The sequence below is a fragment of the Aquarana catesbeiana genome, linkage group LG09, assembly GCF_042186555.1.
Source record: "Aquarana catesbeiana isolate 2022-GZ linkage group LG09, ASM4218655v1, whole genome shotgun sequence".
NCBI classification, from domain to species: Eukaryota; Metazoa; Chordata; class Amphibia; order Anura; family Ranidae; genus Aquarana; species Aquarana catesbeiana.
The window spans coordinates 302,249,704-302,271,218 of NC_133332.1; the positions used below are offsets into that span (position 1 = coordinate 302,249,704).

The 21,515-nt window shown below is 40.6% G+C and overlaps 1 protein-coding gene across 1 annotated transcript in view; it reads right to left on the reverse strand.

Moving 5' to 3' along the window:
* MED27 (mediator complex subunit 27) overlaps positions 1-21,515 on the reverse strand; it is a 540,607-nt gene that overhangs the window by 309,324 nt on the left and 209,768 nt on the right. Inside the window, exon 3 of the mRNA XM_073600521.1 lies at positions 20,183-20,313. Coding sequence (XP_073456622.1) covers positions 20,183-20,313 — 131 coding nt within the window. The remainder of the gene's footprint in view (positions 1-20,182; positions 20,314-21,515) is intronic.

A 21,515-nucleotide genomic window follows, 5' to 3' on the forward strand; every position in this document is an offset into this window, starting at 1 on the left:
GTAAATATTGCAGAATATACAGCCTCATGCTACATAACTAAGCTCCATTTCGTGCTGAATAAACAAAATTATTAATGTATCCTAAATAGAAAACTATCTTTAGATAGACTTTTACTCCAAAAGCATTTTATTAAAATAAATTTGATAAAAATAAAATAAAAAAAATAAAAATAAAAAATCGATTTAAAGAAAAAAAAAAATCAGATTTAAAAAAAAAAAAAAAATATATATATATATATATATATATATATATATATATATATATATATATATGTATATATATGTATATATATTTATTTTTTTTTTTTTTTTTTTTTTTTTTTCATTGATTTATATCCACCTTGGTCAAAGACAATTTCAACTTTTTCCTTCTCTGATCCAAAGCTAAAAATGGCCATAAAAGTGCACATTCTTGTTGCAGTCACATGACATGTACTGCAGATACTGCATATAACAGGCGGCTATAACAGACTGATTCCAATATGAGGAGAGGAACAACAAGCACTTCCAAAGTTTGACTTATCCCGATCATTGTATTCACATTGCCTAGATATATTGGTCTGCACAAGGCCAGCTGTCCTTGGGAAGTCTGGTGCAGTGCTTTTCTACTGGACAAATATAGAAGAGGACTTTGAGCCTCATTAAAAGGCAACCCCATCTAAATTGGATTATTTAGCTTTGGCTTGACTAGTACATTTTTGCTCTTGCATGTAAAACACTTAGGGACCCTAAAAAAATACAATCACAACATGTAAAATCAAGGTTCTGCCCTATGCAGCAGCCATGATGACAGTGGCGTCACCTGGGTCTCCCAGCCAACCTTCTGATTTTTACAAGTATGGAAAACCAAGCTATCTTGCTTCTTCCAATGTTGTCATGTTACCATTAAATAGTACTAGTCTCAAAGCAGCCATAACACTGAGATTAACCAGGCATTATTAAACTAGAACGATCAATTCTTCAACAAGACCGTCCTTTATATATTGCTAACATATTCCACAGTGCTTTGCATAATACACCAAGCCATTTTCAGCAGATTACCAAAAGAGCTTAAAATTCAATTTCTGTATCCTAGTTATACAAATGTATACACTATACTGTGTGAAAAAAAAAAAAAAAAAAAAAACAGCATATCCAGAGAAAGCCCATGGAAACATGAGACATAAAAGTTCCATGCAGACAGTATCCATTTCAGATTTCCAACCCAGGACCCCGATGCTGCAGTGGAAGCAAACTAACCAAATAACTATTCTACTAAGCAAAGAAAACCAACACTGACCAAGATATGTGACTGTGCCTGGTAACAACTATCCAGATTCCTTTTAAACAAAATCATTATATAAAAAAAGGATTATACTTTAAAATAATCAGCTTGGCAGCTCCGACACTTGTCACCCATCAATCCTTTACATTCTGTGTATCTTAGGTCCATCTATATGCTACTTGCCTGGATTATGACCGTTCCCGAACATTCGCCGTTGTTGCAAGTACATTTGTTTCTTCCTGCAATCTGGACAGAGTTCAACGCGAAAGGATGATCAGTATGGTGGCAGCAATTTTTAAAGACACCTTGATCAATGCTTATTAAAATAAAAGTGTTTTCAATACCGGGGGGTGGCCATCTTGGATGAAACCAAATCCATTAAGGAATGGATTATGACATGCTGAAGGGCAGCCAGGAAGGAGAAGGGTGGAAGGAGGAAGCACAGAGTTGACAAGGGGGAGCACAGAGGGATGTAGGTAGAGGTGTAGGATCCTGGCAGCTGCCACCTCTGATACTGGCTACCTTCATTAAGTAAAAATAACCTTGCTGCACAGTAGGCACTGTCCTGATTATGACCTACTACCCAGAGTCACTGCTTCACTGACTGCCAGTGCAAGAGAAGGACTACAAGCTCTAGCCTACATGGAACTGGATGGCTGCCAAATTACGATCCCAGGAAAAGAGTAAGACTACATTCATCAGTGTGCTTAGAACTGTGTGGCTGTGCCAGGGACTATTTCTAATGTTCCATCCCAAGAGCCAGAACTGGGACTTGCGAACTATAAGTGATGAAACATTGCACAGTAACCCCTGGCACTGCATAGCCACTAAAAAACAGAGATCATGTGTATGCTAGGACCCAGCAGGGAAGACTTATCATGTCTGTGTGAGGCCATCCTGCAGTAAGGAAGATTTTGCATTCATTACCAATTTGTGAAGTGGGCCCCTCATATCTTTCACCGGGTCATCAGAGGCTGCACCCACATCCTTAGGAGTGGTGAGAGACTGTAGGGCCGACAGACAACTCAGGGTCCCAGCACCAGCCAATGTTTCACACAGTCTACTGTCGTGTTTTTGCCACATTTTCTGAAAGTGCACCAAAGATGCAGCATGCAGAACTTTTAGTGCACTTTCAGAAAATGCAGCAAAAATGAGCAACCTAATAGGAAGCCTTATGGGAGCGCAGCTAAAACCAGGGGTAAATTACACGAAAGCGATCGCCAAACCGCAGTGCATCAGTGTGGAGCTGGCAAAAGAAATGTTCAAATCCAACCAGTCCCATTATATAATGATTTTGCTATGTCAAAGAAAAAAAAAAAACAAACAAACAAACTAAAAGGCAGACTCCCAACTGACAAAGAGCTGTTTACAGACAAAAGCAAACTATAAAAATAGCACCAAAAAAAAAAAAAAAGGTAACATATTTGCACACTGCTGATAATTTTGCTGCATTTATCACCAACAAAATACATAAAGGTAAGTTTGCTTGTTTAAACTTTGTTTATTTATCCACATAATGGAGGTGCTCCCTCCCTTCCCAAGCAGGGGTAAAACCGTGTACTAAATGTTTACCTGCAGCATGCCAAAACAACACATCTTGTAACGTGTTAGCTGCACTTAATGCTGCAGGCTGCTAACAAGGTATCCTCAGACCGGAAGAGCACAGGAAGCTCTGTAAGGGGTCGTCATTAAGTAGTAAACTATTACACAATTATTCCAATCTCCAAGTCATTTAGCCTACATGCAAAATGACAATAATAGCCTGGGATCCCTTTTGCTGGAGCGCTGCATGGAATTTTAGACAGCAACCATTAATTCTGCCAGGGTTCTGGGGACGCCAAGTAGACAATCCCTGAGGTTTCAGTTAATGGCTGTGGCGCAGAAAAGGATCTGTCAGTGAAGCGTAGTAAGCTATTTAAACAGGCTGTCGTCCTGGCCCAACGATTCTGTAATTATGTTCTCTGCCAGGGAGAGACAGGCGCTTGGTTAACAATCACAAGACACGGTATGTTAACACAGAACGTTTTTCAACGATGCCCACGAGGGATTGGAAAATTAGTGAATTTCGCACCACACCCAAAAAAATTATCTAGTTTGTATTCTAAAATGTGGCGACAGCTGTGCTAATGAAAAAAATCTAAATATAGGACTTCTCTGTACTGCAAGAAAAACAGAAATGGAAGATGCGCACACCTAATGCATTACCAGACATCATTTAATAAAAAGAAATTTTTGTCTAAAAGTGGGAACTCACAAAATACAACTGACAAAAGCCCATGAACACAGTGCATGGACATGCACAGAACACGGGGTACAGCCAACGCGTTTCAGGGGCGCACCCCCCTTCCTCAGAGCTAGGCCTAGCCTTTTTACAGCTGAAAACCTCCTCTTAAGCCCTGTCAAATTGCATGTCAAATCGGCAGCAATTGCCATCAATGGCACCTTCCTAATCGGTGCGACACCGCATCTGCGGCGCCGCACCGATTTCAAAAAGTAGTTTCTGTACTACTTTTTGCGATTTGGGGCTGCAATTTACATTGACATCTGACAGAAACATGCACAGAAGTCTCTGAAATTGTGACCGAAATCTGGACTGACATGCGGGAGCAAAATCCTGCGAGTTCAGCTGAACTTGCACGGCTTCATTTCCGCACCTCAATGTGAACCTGGACTAAAAACCACTAGTTCTGGGGGTTTTTTCCCAGCCAGAAACACCCCCCCATAAAAAACACTGATAACAGCCTGTGTGCGCATGGACACATAGGATTACATGCTGGGGAGTTTACTGGCTGCAGAAAAAGACAAAAACCACAGCTGTAAAAACATCCAGTGTGCATCAGGCCTAACACTTCCAAGAAAGCAGCACCAGGACACAAAACATAAAGCTGCTATAGCTGCACAGTGCAGTCACATTTTATGTACTGTAGATCACTCCTGCTCTGCTCCTTCAGCTTTCATTTCAACAGTGTACTTACTCCAGCATTAAACTTTCTCTGTGCAGGAGCTTCCTGTAATAAAGACAGATCAATGCTGAGCTCTCTCTTTTTGCAGGGTGACTGGTCTGGTCTCCGCCGCCTCCTATAGTTTCAGCAGGCAACCTGTAGTGGGTGGAGCCTGCTCGGCCCCTCCTGCAGTTCTGCTCTTTACACAGGATATGCACAGCACAGAGATGATGTCACGACTCCTATTACAAGATAATAACTGGCTTTGCAAAGGTCACCGGCGCATACAAAGTGGATTTAAATCCTTTGTGGCTTTTGATGAATACATTTAAATTAAATATTTTGTTTCTGGAATTCAGCTTTCAGACCAGCGCTAAGAATTTTTGATGTAAGGCTTGTCAGCCGTGATTTCCTTTTACTTTGCTACAGGGCCCAAATTTTCCCAGTTGTCCCTTGGCATCTGCCCTTTCCACTTTCCTATTAAAGAGCCTCTTTAGCAATAAGGACACATTCGCTTTTCAGGTGAATGGTAGTTGACAAAGCTTAGCCAGGAAGTCAGAGAAAGTCAGGCATCAGTAACACAGTAACGCTAAATCAGAGAGAGGCGCAGAAGATGGGTGACCGTTCTTAGGCAAGATGTTCACTTTGTAAAGTAAAAAATACTGCACGTTAAAGACAATTGTAAGATCAAATCAAGAAAAATTATAGACAAAAAAAAATCCTATAACGGACTCCAATAACAGCTGAGGTAATTTTAAATGAATGTACTTTCCTAAATAAAATGTACAAGCATATAGGAAGCATCTAAGGCAGGGGTGATGTGGTTTTACTTTGGTCTGCCCATGTGGTTGAATGGTAATGTTGCCTGCCAGCAAGGCGGAATGCTGTACAAAGTTGTGGTACTGTAAGTAGGAGATACAGGGCAGAGTTCACAGCCAAGAATGCAACCCTGCCAGCAGCTGAGATGGATAACATTGTAAGTGGTGATAAAAGTCACTTTGTGGAAATCATTACTCTATGATGTGTGCTCTGTAAACTTTATCAAAATATTTAATGTTTTGCAGGCAGCAGGAAAACTATATAGACAAAAAGCAGGCCCAACACACACAAATCAATCTGCAATTTAAAAGAGAATGTTGTTAGCAGGCCACACACACAGCTACAAATTGTGTTCAGGTCTTTTACATCACTACAATCACATCACTCACACAGGATAGAGAAATGTGGGTACATTAGATACCATATTATGTACTGTAAAATCTCTTACAGGCAAACTTTGCTCCCTTTTCTTATTGACTGGACCATAAATGGAGTTGAACCCACAGCAGACAGGGCAATTCCTTGTTTAAGTAAAACGGAGAAAATAAAATTGCCATTTTGCAGGCCCTTTGGGGGCTCAAAGGGGTATAATTAATTAAACCTAAGCCTATTTTCTGTATACACTGCACATATAAAACACACAGCCCGGGTCGGGAGCACACCCACATGGGTGCCCCCATAGCAAGCAGCTTGCCAAGGGGGCACTCCGAAAAAGAAGGAGCAGACAGCGCCAGCTGGAGACCGCCAAACAGGAGTTAAGGGACTGCAATACTACTGAACAGAGCAGGCAAGTATAACATCTTTTTTTTTTTTTTTAAAGTAAAACATTAGACTTTATAGTTGGGAACTATTTAGCAACCAGCAACTGTTGGACCCATGCACACATTGGTCTAGACTATAGCATACTCTACATAATATAAAATAAAGAGTGCAGGAGCAAGGAGTATAGAATTGTACGGAGTGCAGGAGCAAGGAGTATAGAATTGTACGGAGTGCAGGAGCAAGGAGTATAGAATTGTACGGAGTGCAGGAGTTAGGATCACATAATGCTTATAGTGTAGGGGAAAGGAGTATAGAATTGTACGGAGTGCAGGAGCAAGGAGTATAGAATTGTACGGAGTGCAGGAGCAAGGAGTATAGAATTGTACGGAGTGCAGGAGCAAGGAGTATAGAATTGTACGGAGTGCAGGAGCAAGGAGTATAGAATTGTACAGAATGCAGGAGTTAGGATCACATAATGCTTATAGTGTAGGGGAAAGGAGTTTGTATCGCACAGCGCACAGGGCTCAGGAGTACTTAACACACAGCATGCAGGGCTCGGGAGTATGTAACACAGAGGTTACTAGTATGTAAACAACAGAGCACAGTGCTGATGGTTACAGAGTGCAGGGGACAGGACTATGTAACATACAGAGGGCAAGGGGAAAGCAATGCAAAAAGGAGGAAAGCGCACAGGGGACAGCAGGAGTATGTAAGGCACAGCGAGCAAGGGCCTGGTGTACGTAATGCAAAAAGCATAGAAGCAGCCAAATGCACATCACACACAGCTAGAAAAATGCAGCTCTGAGCATAATTTGCAGGGATCAAAGGCAAAGGCATTACACGTACTGGAAAATCCCTGCATCCCCAAACTCTGATATTTCCCAATTCTATTCAGAGAGCAGAATGCAGTTTTGAGAAAAGGAGAAGAGAACCTGCTGTTCTTAGTCAGATATCTGCTCACTCATGGTCACTCTAAAGGTGCCTTAACATGTATGAATACAGTCATTTGATAACCAGATATTTTCCTAAATGTCTGTGATAGTGGAAGCTGGACACAAAGCATCTTTAGTTTACCTGCATAACCCTTCACAAACCACTCAAATTTCAGGTATGAATTTAAAAGATTTCCAGGTACAGATGTTTTACATAGTTATATTGGTCCAGCTTGGACCAGTGTAAGCATGCATATTCCACATCTAGCTGATCCTTGTGGAAGTGGAGGATCACTGTAGCAGGATATTTCTAGCTATAATAGTAGTGCTAGCCATATATGGCTTACATTTCAGACAATTTCTGTTGACTAGTCTAAAATGAGAGCCCCGGGAGCTGGACAGAAAACTGCAAGCTCAACAGTGACAGCATCCAATTAGCCACAGTCACTGTTTGGGTATCCAGACAGCCAAGAGAACCGTCTGTCTGAATGCAATAGCCGGCAGAGGGAATTACTCCATCTACAGTGTTTAGCACAGGACGGGGTAAACATGGGATTTCTCTCGTTCAGCCCAATTCCTGAACCAGAGAAATTTAGCCATGTAAGTTAGAACATATGTATAAAACATATATCGGAATTAAGATCCCAAGCTAATAATTTTTTCCTAGCGTTCCACTCTGTTTTCACGTGTACAAAATCGCCTCATGTGTCTGTATAACGTGGATACTTACACCAAAGGAAATAAATAAAAGCCTACCAGTTAAAGACCTTAATTAATAAAGCCCAGCTTGAAATAAGAAGGGGAAGAAGATTACTGCAGACTTTGTCGGCTTTTCTATTCTTTCTGCCATTGGACAGAAAACCCCGCCTCACGTGCTTTTGAACGCGTCTATGTGTAAGGAGATTATACAGATTCTGTTAAGGTCAAAAGTCTAAATAAGGATGAGGGAATCAGATGCGGCTTCTGCCAGAAAAAAGCACATCCATCAAAGTTTCGCTGAAAAGTTGCATTATAGATCAAGACCCTGAAGCAAAACTTGCTGGGATGCTCAGTCCCTTTAAATGACTACTATACCACCTCCGGAGGTGAAATCTCTTTTGTGTCCATCCACCAACACATTTATCAATTGCCAGTTTCCAAATGAGACTTCTTCATTTGAATCTGTAATAGTTTTACACTCGGGATACCAATGGGTGATCTGAAACTTTGTAACGGAAACCAGAAGGTTACATACCACCACCAGCATCCACGGACTACTAATATAGGGTGACTCGGCATGGCCTACTACAGTTTGGACCATCGAGCACACAGTAAAGTGTACATTTATGGCTTGGTTTAATGGCCTACAAGATTTTGGAAGGACTGACAATGTAAAACCAGGAACTGGGCTCTTTCTATGAATTCTGAACTTACCAAAACGTGGCAGAACACAAAATACACGGGAAATACAGATCATGTTTGGAGCAGACAGTGGTGTTTGTACCCTATTACAGAACTGATACACCATGTAGAAAGAACTTGGAGCAGCGCTAAGGAAACATAAATTAATTAAATAAAGCGACCCTCATAAAACACAAAAATATATATCTACCACCATAAAATATATATATATATACATCATAACCAATATATCACATTTAAATTGCATCTGTCTTTTTAAATAGGTGCAATAGAAGAAAAAAGGTCACTGCAAAAAAGTTCCAAAAAAAAAAAAAAAAACAAACAAAAAAAACAACAATGAGAAGTTTTCACTATGCGCCTGCTGAAATCACACAATGCCTAAAGTCCTTAAAAATCACTGTGCTTATGTGCTGTGACCATCCCAATAATATATCTTCAAAGTGCGGGGGGGGCACAACATACTAGCACATTATGAAATACTTACCTTAGAACGAGGCGCCGGTATCTCAACCGATCCATGCCGAGGGAGCTGTCATTTTTCCTCGGCGTGTCTTCCGGGTATCACGGCTCCGACGTTGTGAGTGGCCGGAGCCGTGACCGCGCATGCGCACGGGAGACTTCTTTTCAGCAAGGTCCGGCGTCTGCCGGACTTTCAGCCGAGAACCCCCGTAACGCATGCGCTGCTGAAGTCAGTGACTCATTGCGAGGGGAATATCTCCTAAACTGTAGAGGTTCAGGAGATATTCATTTTATCTAGAGGTAAGCCTTATTATAGGCTTACCTCTAGGTAAAAGTTAAAAAATTGACTATACTACCACTTTAAAGATGAAAAATGTGCTTTTATCTATGGTTAGAAAGAAATGCCTCTTCGTGATTTTAGGTATTTCCAGTTTCTTGAAAATCTCCTTTCCCCTGCCCAAAAACACGAATAAACAGGAAAATTATTATACAATAAAAAACAACTGCTTCTTTCGGACATCAATTAGAGAAAAAAGTGCTAAAATATAAAATATTAGACTAGCTAACATTTCTGGACATTGTCCATCGAACAATCATATCTTTTCTTGTGTTCTGCATTTAATACTGCAAATTGGATTATAAACTTCTTGCTGGTGTTTACCGTCAACTAATAGACCAGGATTAACACGTATTAATAATAATTAAGCTTGTATATGTAGATAATATCAGTGAACCTCAGCAAGTAATCCTGGAGGCGCTTTAAAACACAGCGACACAGATCTTAGTCGAGGCTGCGAAAATGACTAACATTTCTGTTTACAAAGCATACACACATAAAAGCTATCAATATCAAAGTAATAAGTCACTAAAAAGTTGCCTGAAAGTAAAATGTTGTTGCAAATTCTCACTGCCAAAGCTTTATACAGTTTATAAAAGACAAATGAAAAGAAAACATAGTCTCCATTTTTAATCCTTGTTGCAGTTATGTTTTCAGATATCAGGGAATGGGCACTGGATAGAAACCGACCACACTGTAAAAAGGCAGTAGGATCAAAATTGCAGCATGTTTTAGGTTTATTAAAAAAAAAAAAGGTAGAAAACATATTGAATTATAACTAAAACTAAAGACAACTTGTAGAGGCTGCAATTTTTGCTTCTGCCCAGATTAAAAACCTATTCAGGCTGGGTTCACATTAGTGTGCTGTGAGACATCGCATGTGATTCGCACCGCACTGCTGTGCAAGTCACATGCGATGTCTGTGCATTGCAAATTCAGCCATACAGATTGTATGGCTGAATTTGCATCGCATTCGGACCAAAGTCATACAGGACAGTAATAAGGAGAGCCGGCAAAACTGTAATCCTTGAAGTGACGTTTATTGGTACATCAACAACAAAACAAAGCTGACGCGTTTCGGCAATAGCCTTAGTCGTAGCTTAAGTTGTAAAGTCATACAGGATCCTTTTTTGGTCCGCACCAGAATTAGATCGCATGGGTTCATTCATGTCTGAATTGACAGTTTGCACTGCGATATGCGAACCAATCTGGGGGTGTCATTGACTTTGTATGGACACTCTCAGCAGTTCGCATATGGCAGTGTGAATTGCCTGTGAGTCGGGTGAGAAGTGGGAACCTGCATTGGATGTCGCCGGGGCTTCCCGCATTGCACCAATGTGAACCTAGTCTAAAGCATAAGTTCGCCTTTGGAGAATGTTACATGTTCCTCCCGATTTTAACATGTGGAACATGTAACACGTTTCAGCGAATGCACCTCCTAATCCCCCCCACCCTATCTGCCCCCCTCCGCTCACACAGCCAAATAATTTATTCATAGTTTCCTGTGAACAAATAAACTACAAGTACCGTCAACCACCATGGCAGACATAAAAGTTTGAATGAACGGCGGGTGCACTGATCAGCACTCCTACAGCTCTGCAATGACAGCCTGTTCAGAGGTACGGGCAACAAAGAGTTAGGCAGTGGGTGCAGGAGCCTGACACTCAATCTGCTGATCGTGGGCACAATGCTTTCCAGGCTTCCATTTTTAAAAATAAAAAATGCACATTATTTATCTGCCAAAAAGTTGTTGTGCATGCATTATTTTTTATGTAAAGGTGAACTTTAAAGACTGAATTTAAAGCTATCTGCATTTACATATAATATGCACTATTATATAAACTAGCACTGCATTGTTGTTGACAGTGGTACACCCAAGCTTGGGATGTGTTGTTGAAGACCTCTTTAAAATAAAACTGTTGATTCTTGCTATGTAAGCTTGTCAGTTGGGACACAAACTGGTGTTTTCTTGGCCACTTCTGCTGCTGTAGCCCATCTGCTTCAAGTTTTGATGTGTTGTACGTTCAGAGATGGTATTCTGCATACCTTGGCTGTAACGAGTGGGTATTTGAGTTACTGTTGCCTATCATCTAGAACCAATCTGCCCATTCTCCACTGACCTCTGACATCAACAAGGCATTTTAATCCACACAACTGCCGCTCACTGGATATTTTCTCTTTTTGGAGCATTCTCTGTAACCCTAGAGATGGCTGTGCGAAAATCACAGTAAATCAGCAGTTTTTTAAATACTCAGACCAGCCCATCTGGCACCAACAACATGCCATGTTCAAAGTCACTTAAACCCCCTTTTTTCCCCTATTCTGTTGCTCTGTTTGAACTTCAACAGGTCGTCTTCACCATGTCTGGATGCCTACATGAATTGAATTGCTGTCATGTTATTGGCTGATTAACAATTTGTGTTACCAAGCGAATCAACAGGTATACCTAAAAAAGTGGCCGGTGAGTGTATATTTTTTTTACCATGAAACACAAAATTCTGGGGACTGATCTGACCATTGCTTTAACAAAGTCAGCAGCTGTGTGTATATACATCTTTAGCTGCTAGGGGCCCTGTTGCAATGGAACCATTGCATTCTAATTTGGTCCATAAAGCTGGCATGAATGGCATGTAGCTGTGGTGGAAATGATATGACCAATCATAGCACAGTCAGAGAGGCTGCATGCTAAAACTGAAGAGAACCTCCAAAAAAACGAATACAATTTTGGAGATCAGAACCCAATAATCTGCTAGATGCAGGATAACAATGCTAGTGTATGTGTAAAGAATAACTCCATATGTTCAAGGTAAGATCACATTGCTGCATTTTATGGTTCTGTAGCATTACCACGGCAAACTGTGAATCCACCCAAATCCCCCCAGTAATATGAAGAGGAAAGAAATGGCTAAACCTGGTAGTGTCCAAAAAATGGCCCACACATACAAAAAACACTTCATAATTTGCACATAAATAGCCCAGAATAAAATAGAAAATGTGAACTTTGCCTCCATACCTGGGTTTTAAGTAAGAAACTATAAACTAGAAATATTCTTTTTTTTGTATACAGCGGGAAAGAGGTGTTAATAAGGTTTTATAGTTCTCATTGAGGGAATATTCCTTCAATTCCTGTCCATAGGACAGTAGAATGTCCCCAATCCCCCCCCCAACAAGGCAGTCACCCACCAAAACAAAGATTAAAAACATTTTTTAAAAATTCACAAAAGATTCCAAGCCTCCTCCAGTCTCTACAAACCACAAATTGTAGTACACCTCAGCCGACATTACTTTCTGACCCATTCAAGGGCCGGGATATGTTTATTAGCAGAACTCCTTCCTCCTAGATTCCAGGCTAAGGATGGGTTCCCCCCATACTGGGCAGTCTGCAGAGAGTCAGTCTTCACCACAGTGTATAATAGACAGACGATAAACACTATGCAGACCCCAGTCAGCGAATAAGATGTTTTTTGCTAAGTGAAGCTTTTCAAAGAGTTTATTTTCTGTAGCGGCTAAGTGGATGTGAATTTGTAGGGGTTTTTTTTGTGTTTTTTTATTTATATGTGCTTATTTTTAATTAAGCCCGGATCTTTAGAGCGCTTTCACACTGCCAGTGCCCGAAAAACACTGGTAATGCGCCGCTTAAACTAGCGGTGCTTTACCAGCATTTTTCGAGCGCAAGCGGGGCAATTTTAACCCCCGCCAGTGGCCGAATAAAGGGTTAAAAGCGCCGCTGCCAAGGCTCTTTTCGGGCACTTTTCAGATGCTTTCCATTGATTTTAATGGGAAGGGGCGCTTTAGGAGTGGTGTATTCACCGCTCCTAAAACGCTGCAAAGAAGCTGCTTGCAGGCCTTTTTCTGAAGTCCTGCCAGCGCAGCGCCTCAGTGTGAAAGCACTCGGGCTTTCACATTGGGATTGCAGATGAGGCTTTTTTCAGGCGCTTTTTTTTTAACGCTAAAGCGCCTGAAAAACGCCCCAGTGTGAAAGGGGTCTTTAAATTCCCCCAGTTAGTAATCACTCCCAGAGAACGCATTTAACCCCTTCCCTGCCAATGTCATTAGTACAGCAACAGTGCATTTTTTTTTTTTTTTTTTTTAGCACTGATCAATGTATTAGGGTCACCGGTCCCCAAAAAGTGTCAGTTAGGTGCCCGATTTGTCCGCCGCAATATCGCAGTCCCACTATAAGTTGCTGATAGTTGCCATTACTAGAAAAAAAATAAAAAAATAAAACAAATAGATAAAAATATCCTATAGTTTGTAGACGCTGTAACTTTTGTGCAAACCAATCAATATACATGTATTGGGATTTTTTAACAAAAATATGTAGCAGAATACATATTGGCCTAAATTGATGAAGAAATTAGATTTTTTTCAATTTATTTATTGGGAATGTTTTATAGAAGAAAGTAAAAATTTTTTTTATATATATATAGATAGATAGATAGAGAGCGCAAAAAATAAAAACCGCAGAGATGATCAAATACCACCAAAAGAAAGCTCTATTTGTGGGAAAATAAAATTTTATTTGGATACAGCGTTGCAGGCCCGCGCAAATGTCAGCGAAAATAACGCACTGCCATATCGCAAAAAATGGCCTGGTCATGGGGGGGGGGGTAAACCTTCCGGAGCTGCAGCGGTTAGTAGTTAGACATTTATAAACCATCTTATCTCTAAAGAACGTCCTTACCGTTTCCTACTAGCATACAGCCAATACCCATGCAGTGGAATTCTCTCAAGGGAACAACAATGTAACCACTGAAAATCCTCAACGACTATTCTCATGAGCGTCTGATGGAGTTTGAAGGTCAGCATAGTTAATGTCTATGTCTATGGGAACGTTCTTTGACAGAACTTCAGTAATCTACAAATGAGGCCAGAGCATGAGAACAACAGTGAGATTTCCTTTTGCTGCCAATTTAACAATGTTCTTGTGGGTTAGTCTAGCCCAGAGAATAATGTATGAGCTGACTGATAATGAAACTTATTGGACACTGATCTTGTTCTTATTAGCTCAATCCCGGCCTTGTACAAATACCTATCTTGGTGCGCGTAAAATGCAAACAGTGTTTTAATTTTTAATTAGGCTGCTCTTTGTGCTCAAATTCAAGGGAGGAAAAGAGATGCCGCTGTAAGGATTACTACTTCATTACAAGTTATCTGCAAGCTATCCCGTCAATATTGGTAGTTAATACATTGCAATAAGGAAAGGGGGCTTGTGGCAAACTCCCTAGATTTTCTGAGATTATATGGAAATATAGGGAAATTGAAACAATAACAGTGCACTTGAACTTGACCTCTTCCCACTGGCCGTATACATATATGCGGCCTCTCGGCAGGTGGGCTTTAATGCAGAGAGGCCACATACACTATATTACCAAAAGTATTGGGACACCTGCCTTTACACGCACATGGCCTTTAATGGCGTCTTAGTCTGTAAGGTTCAATATTGAGTTGGCACACCCTTTGCAGCTGTAACAGCTTCAACTCTTCTGGGAAGGTTTAGGAGTGTGTCTATGGGAATGTTTGACCATTCTTCCAGAAGCACATTTGTGAGGTCAGGTACTGATGTTGGAAGAGAAGGACTGGCTTGCAGTCTCCGCTCTTATTCATCCAAAAGGTGTTCTATTGGGTTGAAGTCAGGACTCTGTGCAGGCCAGTCAAGTTCCTCCACCCCAAACTCGCTCATCCTGGTCTTTATGGACCTTGCTCTGTGCACTGGTCCAAATAATTTGGTGGAGGGGGATTATGGTGTGGGGTTGTTTTTCAGGGGTTGGGCTTGGCCCCTTAGTTCCAGTGAAGGGAACTCTTAAGCCATCAGACCAAGACATTTTGGACAATTTAATGCTCCCAACTTTGTTGTTCCAACATGATTGCACACCAGTGCACAAAGCAAAGTCCATAAAGACCAGGATGAGCGAGTTTGGGGTGGAGGAATTTGACTGGCCTGCACAGAGTCCTGATCTGAACCAGATAGAACACCTTTGGGATGAATTAGAGCTGTGACTGTGAGCCAGGCCTTCTCGTCCACATCAGTGCCTGACCTCACAAATGGAAGAATGATCAAACTTTCCCATAGACACAATCCTAAACCTTGTGGGCAGCCTTCCCAGAAAAGTTACTATAATTCAGGGAAAGGGGGAAATTGGGACTTTAAATGAGGCCATGGCCTGGTAAGGTCATGTGCTTCTATCCCTGTCAATATAAGAAGGAAGAGGGTGGGATTTCTTGCACACTTTATCCTCATCATTCAGTCTTTACTAATAACCACTTAATTATTTACATAGTTTTCACACTAGGTTACTTGGTTTATTTACTGATTACCAATATCTCTCACGCTTTGTATGCCCAGATCAGCCCCTGATTGTTGCCTATGATGGCTGCCGCCACTGAGCATGTCTCCTCAGCTCCCGATACTGGAGCCCTTGGGTGGCCTACGGTCCCTGACATTGCGCCATCAAGTGCACATATACCTGTAAGTGATCTTTAGGGGGCGTGTCTCTGGATCTATCCTCCCCTTTATTTATACAATTAAACAGGAAGTTGGGACTTTAAATGAAGCGCTTGGGTAGTGGAGGTAAAGTAAACCATATTTGGAGATGCATTATGAAATGTTTATTGATTATACACAATGGCAAACAATACAAAAGTATTCATTTCATATACAGTAAAACGTTTTAATAATCTATATGTATAGGAGATGTACACATAGCATGATAAAAAATATACACATATAGTAGCACATGATCTAGTATAGATAAAAAGAAGTAATAGAGCAATAAACCTTTACCTTTACACTTATTCCTATGTTATCTACCCATAGGCAAGATCCCCATACACACACACTTCTATCCACGTATATTACTACCTGTCTTGGAACTCACTGGGTTCATTATTTACCACTTAACTATCTATAAGACTACTATAGATCATACATACACTAATGGATTATACTACTTTGTTCCCAGATTCATATGTTCCCATGACCAATACATTCCCGCCTGTGGATACACTCTGCTCCATCTTGTTTCTCTCTCCTGCCCGATGTCGCATCTATATATATCTATGCTGCCTCAGCTCCCGTGGAGAGGCCATGCCCTTGGCCCACCCTGCACCCACCTCCGCGCACTGCACTTGCTGCCTGAGCTGGTGAGTGTGCTTTGCAATAACAGCTACATAGATTTAATGTTCATTTGTCATTTTTATATGGACACTAAGGTTCATTATATATATATATATATATATTTTTTTTTTTTTTTTTTTTTTTCTATATATATTTTATAGGAAATTTCACTCCATCAGCTCCTGATGAGTGGGGGAATACCCACGAAATGCGTTGAGCTTTAATACTTTTTGATGCCCCAGCTACATCCTACATGGAACCTTAGTTATTTATATTTTTTACTCCTTCCAACTATAGTAATTGTTTTCATACCCAATAAATGTACATTCACCATGTGGGTGCACGTGTCCCCACCAGGCATGTTGTTGCTAGCAATTATGCTTTATTGCTCTATTACTTCTTTTTATCTATACTAGATCATGTGCTACTATATGTGTATATTTTTTATCATGCTATGTGTACATCTCCTATACATATAGGTTATTAAAACTTTTTACTGTATATGAAATGAATACTTTTGTATTGTTTGCCATTGTGTATAATCAATAAACATTTCATAATGCATCTCCAAATATGGTTTACTTTACCTCCACTACCCAAGCGCTTCATTTAAAGTCCCAACTTCCTGTTTAATTGTACCAATTACCGGGATGGAGCCACTTAATTGTGCCTCATTTAAAGTCCCAAAACCCCTTCTTATTTCCCCTTTATTTATACAAGTTAGCTTACCTAGACAACATATTTTCCATTTCAGATACAACACGTGCTTGCTCCTGAAGAGCGGCTTAAAGCGCGTCCACCTATCAGATGCCGTGTACCATATGATTACATGTTGATCAGATTACTGTGCCATTACACATATACCTTATATATCGTGACAGGGATTAGAAAGATCATAGACCATGCAGAAGCTATTGTACAATATATGTATATCCAATCAAGAATTTTGGTGGAATCCTTAACCTTATCATGCAAATCATTTTTTAATCATGTTTTAGAAATCAACAATACACAAGTGTGAATTTCTATGTACTGTATATGGTTATTAACGTATGTAAATATTTGCTTATGGAAAATTAAATCATTTTATACCCACCACTGTACTCAACTGCTACCACGTGCTTCATTCAAAATCTCACCCTCTTGCTTCTTCCTTCCCAGAAGAATTGAAGCTGTTATAGCTGCAAAGGGTGGGCCAACTCGATATTTAACCCTACGGACCAAAACTGAGATGCCATTAACCACTTCCGGACCGCCGAACGCTGATATACGTCCTTGAATACGTCCTTAATTTGAGGACAGATATCATTGTTATGGCAGCAGCTAGCTGCCATATCCACAGTATCCTCGTGTTCAGCCGGCGGTCCTCTACAAGATAAAAGTGGTCTCTGCAGTGGATTCACCGCAAGATCACTTTTATCGGCAGCGGGAGAGGGCCCCCCTCCCACCGCACTCCAGTGCCCTCCACTGCTTACTGGAGCCGTCGACAGCGGCGGAGGCGATCCGGTCCTTCTCCTGGCTAGACATGGAGACGAGTGAGGGGAAGATGGCCCCCCCACCCCTCCCTATGACATTGCAGGGCGGAAGCGACGTCAAAGCATCACTTCCGCCCATAGCTCTTAAAGGGCCATTTTTTTTAAATGACAATTTTTGTTTTTTAATTGCATTTTAGTGCAACTATGAGATCTGAGGTCTTTTTGACCTCAGATCTCATATTTAAGAGGACGTGTCATGCTTTTTTCTATTACAGGGGATGTTTACATTCCTTGTAATAGGAATAAAAATTACACTTTTTTTTTTATTAAAACAAAATATAAAAAAAATAAAAAATAAAAAGGTACAATAAATAAGAAAAAAAAATTTAAACGCTCACCGCCCGCCGAGCTTGTGTGCAGAAGCGAAACGCATACTTGAGTAGCGCCCGCATAAGAAAACGGTGTTCAAACCACACATGTGAGGCATCACCGCGATCATTAGAGCGAGAGCAATAATTCTAGCCCTAGACCTCCTCTGTAACTCAAAATATGCAATCTGTAGTATTTTTTAAACGTCGTCTATGGAGATTTTTAAGGGTAAAAGTTTGTCGCCATTCCACGAGCTGGCGCAATTTTGAAGCATGACATGTTGGGTATCAATTTACTCGGCGTAACATTATGTTTCACATTCTAAAAAACAATTGGGCTAACTTTACTGTTTATTATTATTTTTTTATTCAAAAAAGTGTTTTTCCAAAAAAAGTGCGCTTGTAAGACCTCTACGCAAATACGGTGTGACAGAAAGTATTGCAACAACCGCCATTTTATTCTCTAGGGTGTTAGAAAAAAAATGTATAATGTTTGGGGGTTCTAAGTAATTTTCTAGCAGAAAAAAACTGTTTTTAACTTGTAAACAACAAATCTAAAAAAGAGGCCCGGTCCTTAAGTGGTTAAAGTTCACATGCGTGTAAAGGCAGGCGTCCAAATACTTTTGTTAAAATAGTGTATATGTGGCCTAAATGTAAACATTTCTGTGCTGAGCGCACGCACACTGCATGGTCCCAGCACAGTTGCTGGTGGGGATCGGGAAGCTCCCGATCCATACTGCGATCGGGGGCTTGCCAATCACAGCAGTCACATGACCCAAATGTCCGCCTCCATCTCCTGGCATCTAGAAGCTCTTAAAAGGCCAGAAGGAGGCGGCGTGAAGGAGTTAAAAAAAAAACTGGTTAGGGTCACCGAAGATAGTGCATCTGAGCACCACAAACCAAAAACACACTATTTAATTCATTTCTTTTTTTCATGTCTCCAGGCTTTATTCTGTTTGAAAAATACCCCCCTAACATTTCTGGCTGCAGCCATCTTGAGTAATTCATGTAGCATTTACTTCCCTGGAATCCATCTGCCCTTAGCTCGGGCATGAAGGCTGTGAAGAGGCTGTGCTTAGCTGAGAGAAACCCCCCCCCCTCCTGAAAACTCTTAGAATGTAAAAAAAAGCATAGGGATTAAAAATAGTCAAAATTGATTGAAAGAGAGTGAAGTTCCACTTTAAAGGACTATGCCACATAAAACAGAAAATGTACTTTTTAGCCTTCTTAAAGGACAAGTTCACCTTCATAACATGTTACACCCATATTCAGGTTATGTGATGGGGGTTAATCAACTGACTAGTACCAGTCAAAGCGAAGCGGGTCACATGCTCCCCATATCTTAAGGTAAGGGAAATGAAAGCACTGGTTCCTGGTAATTGGCCTAGCACCATCATATGGGTCAGGCAGCGAGTCCTCAGCCCTGTATGAGGCGCAAAGTCACAACAAAGGTTTTTTGCAGGGTTTATTCTGTGTGATTCTGGCAGCTGAATGGAGTGACAGATACGCAAAGGGAAGTTGTGCCTGTGTTGCTGGAGAGAGGAAAAGAATATTGAGCATATTGTTTTACCCTGCATAAAGGGCAAGCTCCCTTTTAACATTTTAAAGAGGAACTGCAGTCTGCTCACATAAGTAATAAAAACATCTTTGGCATTCTGAAGCTTCCCTCCAACCACTTTGCATATTATTTTATATATACTGTGATTCTGTACTTGCCAAATATGCTGCCGAAATCTCCCTCCACTAAGTCTGGCTGCAACCATTTTAATAGTGGGCAGCTTGAGCTGCTGCCTGTTCACTTCCTGGATTTACACAGACACATGGTGGCACGCCTCCAGCTCTGCAGCACTCATTGGCCCTCTTATGTCTCATCCTCCCTCCCTTCCAGGCAAACTCTCATGAGAGAGAGAGCTGTGCATGATATCATAAGCCTAGGCTTTTTACCAGACAAGAAACAGGAAGTGGGCTGTATAAGGTATTTACTGGCAGAAAAAAAATGTTTTACTATCCAAACAACAAGGGCAGAAGATTTATTAGATGGAAATTTGAAAAAAATACTGAAGGTCCGCTTTAAATATGCTTCCAGCTTCCTCTTTTACTCATTCTACAGTGTCACAGTGTTGATTAGAGTAACCAAAGAGGACAGCATTGACTTCTCTTTCCATACAAAGAAAGCATTAATATCAGATGAATGCAGACAGAAAACAAAAATGAACATTAATGGGACACAGAATAGCGAATTTCAAAACTAAAAAAGATTCACTAAGTAACAACTGAACATATCTGGTATATAAGACCAAACTTACTGTGGTGGAAGAACGAGGGTTGTAGGCTGGGCCTTAGGCCGACGCTTGGCAGACACTCCCATCTGATTGGCTGAACGTTTTAGTGACTGCTGATTTAGCAGACCGGAAGCTAGGCCAGAATGGTACTGCAACTGGAAAAATAAAGCAAATAAGTATGGGTCAATTCCCAAAGAGAAGAAAATTCAAGCTAAAAGAACAAACAAAAAAAACACCAATTTTCCCATGCAAGTTAGATGCATTAGGGAATGGTTGAAATCAGTCAGAATTTTGGCCATCTGGGCCTCATTCGAGAGATTTCCACTAACTTCCTGTCCTGTAAAAAGCATAGGAAGTGGGAAGAAATCTCTCCAAAAGTGAGAAACATTCTAAGTCAGTTGATGAGATTCCTCATTTTCTCTTCCAGAAAACTCAAACGTTTGGATTTCTGACTTTAGATACATTATCTTTGAAATATAGCAAATTCTTGGTGTACACAACAGTAATTGTTTGCAAAATAATTTTCTGTTTATTCAGCATGAAATGGAGCTTAGTTATGTAGCATGAGGATGTATATTCTGCAATATTTACATTTTTGGTAAACTCATTCAAATAATCCAAGCTCTGCAAGCTGAGATAACATGCACTGCATTGATGCAGTCACACAATGTCACAATAACCATGAGATAAAACAAAGTTCAGGAATATTCCTTTATCCCATTGTTTTGCAAATCTACATACACTACAAACTGTACGACTGAATCGGTTCTAATATCGTCGTTTTAGTAATCTGACAGCTTATTATTCCAAATAGAAAACCTTCATTTTGCTTGCAAATATTAAATATTCTAAATACTAGCAAGAGTAAGTCCTTACATTTAAAGAGCAAATGTCATTTCTGAACCATCATGGCAGCGCCTGTTAGCGGGCATCCACTCACCTGCTGCCGCCACGTCCCTCACCTTGTTGTGTCACTGCCGCATCACCAGCCGCCCCATTAAAGTGAATGGAACTGTCAGTGAGTCACCAGCGGGTCAGAGGAGGAGCCTCTGCGGGACAGAGATGACAGTTGCTCTTTAAAAATGATGATTTAAATTGAGTTAATTTAAATCAAGCCTTTTTACTAGTGATTTAAATCAAATCTACCCTGATGTGATCAATTATAAAAAAGGAAAAAAACTACACACAGTTTTAAACTGAATGGGTTGTTTTATAAGGTGATCGTTTACAATCACTTTAAAGCAGAACTGCCTTTGTAGAACAAATTGGTTATACATAACTGTCCTCTACGAAATCCTGTTATGTGTGACAACCACTGCAACTTTTTCCTCTAAAATCGGGTCACACGATCCCTCTT